The sequence below is a fragment of the Arachis ipaensis genome, chromosome B01 (genome assembly GCF_000816755.2).
Source record: "Arachis ipaensis cultivar K30076 chromosome B01, Araip1.1, whole genome shotgun sequence".
Classification (NCBI taxonomy): Eukaryota; Viridiplantae; Streptophyta; class Magnoliopsida; order Fabales; family Fabaceae; genus Arachis; species Arachis ipaensis.
The window spans coordinates 2,049,820-2,056,703 of NC_029785.2; the positions used below are offsets into that span (position 1 = coordinate 2,049,820).

The 6,884-nt window shown below is 35.1% G+C and overlaps 1 protein-coding gene across 2 annotated transcripts; it reads right to left on the reverse strand.

Moving 5' to 3' along the window:
- Positions 974 to 2,496, reverse strand: LOC107638230 (F-box/kelch-repeat protein At3g06240-like). Of its 2 annotated transcripts, XM_021115402.1 has the most exons (3): positions 1,399 to 2,496; positions 1,332 to 1,365; positions 974 to 1,231 (listed from the first exon to the last, which is right to left on the reverse strand). In XM_021115402.1, exons 1-3 carry the CDS (start codon positions 2,352 to 2,354, stop codon positions 1,214 to 1,216), a joined length of 1,008 nt encoding a protein of 335 aa, XP_020971061.1. In that variant the 5' UTR covers positions 2,355 to 2,496; the 3' UTR covers positions 974 to 1,213. The 2 variants fall into 2 exon arrangements, with proteins under 2 accessions (XP_020971061.1, XP_020971058.1); XM_021115399.1 differs by having other exon boundaries at positions 1,332 to 2,496.

Sequence of the window (6,884 nt, forward strand, 5' to 3'; positions counted from 1 at the left end):
CTCTACTCTATAAATGTCCTACGGAGTGAACCCTAAATTTTAAACATTGATTCATCATTCATCTGAAGCATGTAATCAGCATCTACGAGTTGCTTAATTATTCAATGCAATTTCTCTTAAATCCGCGTGGATCCGGTTAGAGTTGGAGAATATATGCAGCCACACTAGCTAGTGCTAAAGTGATCAAGGCATCAATCCACACAAGATATGCTTCATTATTATGCGATCATAACAGCTTTTGTTATTTGGTTAACCTCATACAAATATGACATGTCAAAAATGTCAAGACAAACGCACCATGTATGATAGTTTCGGACAACATTGTTTTGAGTAACCTTTTGGGCAAAGATTCATTTATCTCGACACCAAGATAAGCCAATCAATAAGGCACACGCTAAAATTATAGAACTCATTTGGTGTTTTAGTTTTTTTTTTTTTTTTTTGGACAAAAATCACTTTTCCACCTGAATTTTTCGTCCAACTAAACATACCTTAAAGTTAGTTGTGTATTGGGTCTTATAGTTTTCTGCTAATCATATTTAATGCACTTTCACTGGTTAGTTCGTGTTCAATAATGCATGAGGTATTATGCATGGAATAAAGGCAGGGTTATTGCAGGTATGTTCGTTTTATGCTTCAAGAAGTAATCATTTATTCGAATACATATATACACATATATATAGACAAAATCTTACTACTGTATATTAGCACACCTCTTTTTAGGACTCATGGGTGTTTCAGTTACATGGTTGGAGATAGGGCCAGAAATGTTCTGTTGCTCTCTTAATATGTAAGCTATTGAATCCATAGCTATGGATAGCTTTTGGTCAAACTATATCCCTCTTCTTACACATACTAAGTGTAACTCTCCTTTTGTGATCATTTTTCCCTCTTCAATGTCTTTCCATTTTACTTTAGACTAAGGTTTAAAGTTGTAAAACATATTGTTACATTATAAAAAATACATTAGAAATTAAACATATTGTAATGACTGAATATCATCTATGATTTCATAGATCAATTGAAGATGAATACAAAAGCTAGTCATAGGAGAGCCTATCTATCTATATACTCACACTAACAGAACTGGTTAACAGATTTTGGACTCTATGGGATACTCCATATAATAATAGAGTATAAGTTAATAACCATGAAAAAAAGTAATATAATTTCTTCAAGGCTAAATCAAACAAGCATACCAGTGACGTTGCTTTCAGTAATTCTCACAAACCTACAAGCAAAAAAGTGCAGATTCTTCGAAAAACCTTGCCAGCAAGTAACAATAGAATGCATCATAATAAACAAGGCGATATCAAACTCTCAACGTATACCTCCGAAGATACGCGGCTGTCGAATTTCTCGATGCCAGCAGGCCTAAAACTGTCATCACTGAAATTGTAGACAACAAACTTCTGCTCCATGTCCAACCACAGCTCCAATAGTATCTCATCATCTTCGTCGGAAATACAAATCGCCCTTGTAGCGCGCGGAACATTGAAATCGAATCCAAGGAATTCAGGATAATATATCAAATCAGGCACACACAACAGCTTAGTCCAAGACTCTGCAATTCCATAATCCTTCATGATCCAAACATCAGTGAAATGGCTACAGCATGAGAGAACGCATAAACTGTTCTTGAAGACCTCTAATGTCAATTCAAACTCATCAGTATTGTTACCTCCGAAATCAGGAAGCGAAATTCGTCGATACGACTCCAATGCCAAATCGAGAGAAACAATGAACCGATTCTTATCCAACCAATTAAGCATGCCGCTCACGAATCTTCCAGGACAACACGCAGTGCTGCTGAGAGGAAAGTGCTGAATCCTTCTCCAGGAATCAGATCCCAAAGTATGAACCCTAGAGTCGAATTCATGATTCTTAATGTAAAGAACAACCACCACCTTGTAACTGTGAGTCACGTGATCGTAGCCGAATCCCGAGGTAACGACGGAGAAGCGTTGATCTTCCAACGACGGCAAGTTTCTGAACTTTCCGGTGGACGGATTCCAGAGAAGGAGATTTCTGGAAACGGTTAAGAGACAGAGGAGGCCGTTACAGGATCCGACTATGGAGTGGTGGAAGTGGGAGCCGGGGACAGCGGAAGGGAAGAGGCGAGTTGTGGCGGCAGAGGTGGAGGTGAAGGCGGAGGAGAGAGAGTAATCGGTGAAATAAGGATCAGCAAGGCGCGTGAAGATGAGGCGGCGGGGGGAGGATGCATGGAGATGGTTGAGGGCGAAAGAGGGATCGGTGATGAGGGAATTCCATGACTTGCATACGGAACGGAATCGGAGGAGGGTGGTGAGTGGGAGACGAGTGAGGATTTCGATGATGAGGTCGAATGGAAGCATGAGTAGTACGCACAGTGTTGCATGTGCTTTCACGACGCCATTTCTATCGGTGGGTGGAAACTCAGTAGTTGTTAGGTGAAGTTGCTAGTTCAAATTCATCACATCATTTCATACCAACTTTACTTCACTGTATATGTGAGTTTTCACTTTTCACTTTTCACTATATGGCTGATTATTTGTGATTATAAAATTAAGTGTCCAAGCTTATTTTAAACCAAATTTTTAATTAAAGTCTCTTCTTACTATATATATTGTTGCTATTTCTTTTTCTTTCTCCTCTTTTATTATTTTTTTATGCATTTCTTTTTTTTACATCGTCATTGCTGTTGTGGTAATGTTGCCATTATCCTTCTTCTTCTTCTTTCCTTTTTTTTTTTCATTTCTCTTTTATTGGAAAATAGATTCTTTTCAGTTTTTTTAACACTTGAGAAAATGCAGTGCAATTTCTCACCATTAACTTTATAAGTGGGATCAAAATTAAATATAAAAGAGAACAATAAAAAATAAAAAATCATAATTGACACCATCCAATTTTTTATTCACTGAAGAGGATCTACTCCCCTTTTATTGTTATCATCAAAATTACTGCCATCGTCTTCTTTTACATCTCTTTTTTTATGGGCGTAATTGTTGCCTTCTTTAAACACAAAATTTAAGATCAGTAGTATTAACGATTAAAAAAAAAAAACAATTGTATCTCTAAATTTAGTAAAAATTAATAAAAAAATCACAATTTATTTATCCTGATACAAATTAAAAACAAAATTAAATCAAATAATTTTACTAATCATCTTTTATCTTTTGATTTTTCATGTATTTAATTTTTTTTCTTTCATATTTTGAAAGGCAGGTGTTATTCGCTCTAAAATAATTGTTTAATTTTCTTTCACGTTTGTCCCCGTTAATAATAATAATAATAATCAGCTCCTAAAAGAGAAGAGTTAGAAAACCAAATTTGTAAATTTAAGAAGCATTTAAAGTATTTGAATAATGTTAATATTTCAATAATTTTAATAATTAATTTTAATTATAAAATATATAATTAATATTAATGCTTAAAAATTAAAATTATTAAAATTGTTGTGATAAGCATGGGACGTGGATGCCCATTTCTCCATGTGAAGCTCACATTCTCAAGAGAGAATGTATTTAATAAAGGTTAAAAAAGGGTGATATTTTATGTGTATAAATAGGGGATGCATTGCATCCATCTAAACACAGCAATAACAAATATTCCTACCTTTCTCTTCTTTCATATATTATAAAGTCTATTTCCATTTCTCTCTCTCTTTACAGTAATAAAATAAATGCAATTCTCTCTCTTTACTTTTAATACTTCTTTCTATCTTTACATATATATACATATTACAACATATAATATTAATGTATATATACAAATTATTATTGAGCTAATTATATTAATGCTAGAGTCTTCTATTTACATATTTTATTTTATATTTACATCTTCCTTATTTATTTAATTGTTTTACAACACGTTATCAGCACGAGACTCTGATCAAATTTTTAGGAAGACTCCAGGTAACAAATTTTTATTATGTCGAAACTCTTTCATCTTGAATATAATGCTCTTGATATATTTGGAAATAATTATTTATCATGGATATAGATGTTGAAATCCATCTTGATTTAATGGATCTTGAAGATACCATTGAGGCTGAAAATAATACATCCCAGAAGGATAAAAGTCAAGGCCATGATTTTCCTTCGTCGTCATCTTGACATATGATTGAAAAATGAATATCCCACATTAAAAGATCATGCAGATCTGTAAAAAGACCTTGAAGAAAGGTACAATCATGTGATACTTCCTCAAGCCCGATATGTTAGAGAAAATTTTCTCAACCTTACATGCCTCAAATGTGCTCCTGCAGCAGCAGTATCGAGAGAAAGGGTTTAAAAAATATTCTGAGTTAATTTCTTACCTTCTTGTTGCTAAACACAACAATGAGTTGTTATTGAAAAATCATGAAGCGCGCCCAGCTGGCGCTGCCCCATTTCCTGAAGTAAATGTGGCAAATTACCCCAGAAGAAGTAAATGGCAATGTTTTAATAATAAGAAAAATTATGGAAGGAAAAAGAATTATGTTCAAAAGAGAGGATCTCACCGGAAGTGAGATAGAGAAAGGAATATCGGGCAGAATAAATCAACAGAGGATAAGTGTTTCTGTTGTGGTGGAAAGGGCCATTGGTCACGTACCTGTCGTACCCCAAGGCACCTAGTCGATCTTTACCAGGCATCTTTGAAAAAGGACGACAAAGGAAAGGAAAAAATTTTGTCTCAAATGATGCTGAGAACTCCACCACTCATTATGATGTATCTGATTTCTTTGAGGATCCTGAAGGAAATATTGGTCATTTGATCAATGATGGAATAGTTTGATATATGTATGTATTTGTTAAGTATTCAGGTGAATAATTTTACTGTGCATGTACTTCTACTCATTTTATTATTATCATTTGTTTTTGAAGAAAAATGGCAAGGACATATTCTGAAGATATTTGCCTTGCGGATAGTGCAAGTTCGCACACTATTCTCAAAAGTGATATATATTTTACCCATCTTGTGCCAAAAGAGGAATATGTTAATACTATTATTGGCTCAGGCAATGTGATAGAAGGCTCCGGAAGAGCTATAATTTTGTTTCCTGGAGGAACAAAATTTATAATAAATAATGCACTATTATCTACCAAGTTTCTGAGAAACTTGTTGAGTTTCAAAGATATTCGCCGAAATGGATATCATATTGAAACAATGAATGAGGGAAATCATGAGTATTTATGTATTACAACTCATGATTTAAATAAAAAGTTATATTAGAAAAGTTACCCTCACTTTCATCTGGGTTGTATTATACTAAGATTAGTGCAATTGAATCACATGCCATTGTAAACCAGAAGTTTACTAGCCCAAATGAGTTCATAACTTGGCACGACTGATTGGGTCATCCGGGAACAACCATGATGAGGAAAATTATTGAAAACTCTCATGGACATTCACTAAAGAACCAGAAGATTCTTAAAACTAGTGAATTTTGTTGTGCTGCGTGTTCTCAGGGAAAGTTAATTTTAAGGCCATCACCAGTAAAGATTGGATTTGAGTCCCCTGAATTCCTAGAAAGGATTCAAGGTGATATATGTGGACCTATTCATCCACCATGTGGATCTTTTAGATATTTTATGGTCCTAATAGACGCATCTTCGAGATGGTCACATGTGTGCTTATTATCTTCTCGCAACCTGGCGTTTGCGAGATTACTAGATCAAATTATTCGATTAAAAGCACAATTTCCAGAAATCCAATCAAAGCAATTCGTCTTGATAATGCTGGTGAATTTACTTCCCAAGCTTTTGATGCTTATTGTATGGCTAATGGAATAAGTGTTGAACATCCAGTAGCTTATGTTCACACACAAAATGGGTTAGCAGAATCACTTATTAAGCGCCTCCAATTAATTGTTAGACCCTTGCTTATGAAAACAAATCTCCCAACCTCGGTTTGGGGGCATGCAGTTTTACATGCCGCAGCACTTATTCGTTTGAGGCCAACGAGTTATCATCAATTCTCTCCTATGCAATTAACTTTTGGCCAGCAGCCAAATGTTTCCCATTTAAGAATATTTGGGTGTGCAATATATGTTCCCATTGCACCACCTAATCGCACCGAAATGGGACCCCAAAGAAAATTGGGGATATATGTTGGATATGATTCTCCCTCTATAGTGAGGTATCTTGAGATACAAAATGGTGATGTGTTTAAAGCCCGGTTTGCGGATTGTCATTTTGATGAATCAAAATTTCCAACATTAGGGGGAGAGAATAAGCTTCCTGAAAAGGAACTTAACTGGAATGCATCATCATTGATGCATTTAGATCCTCGATCAGTGCAATGTGAACTAGAAGTTCAAAAGATTATACATTTGCAAAGAATAGCAAATGAATTGCCTGATGCATTTTCCGATACAAAGAGGATTACCAAGTCGTATATACCAGTGTAGGATACCGGTGGGTATTTGTGAGAAAACGAAATGAGAAAAATGAAGTTGTGCGCTATAAAGCCCGACTTGTGGCACAAGGTTTTTCACAAAGGCCCGGTATAGATTTTGAAGAAACGCATTCCCCTGTAGTGGATGCGATAACATTGCGTTATTTGGTCAGTTTATCTGCATATCATAAACTGCATATGCATTTAATGGATGTGGTAACAGCCTATTTATACGGCTCATTAGATCGGGATATCTATATGAAAGTCCCTGAAGGACTAAAGATATCTAAACCATCCAATGAATATTCATAGGGATTATACTCAATTAAATTGCAAAGATCTCTATACGGTCTAAAGCAATCTGGACGAATGTGGTATAATCGTCTTACTGAGTATCTAGCCAAAAATGGATGATGATATCTGCCCCTGTGTTTTCATAAAGAAAACTGCTTCTGGATTCATTGTAATTGCTGTGTACGTTGATGATTTAAATATCATTGGGACTCCTGAAGAGATTCCAACAATTA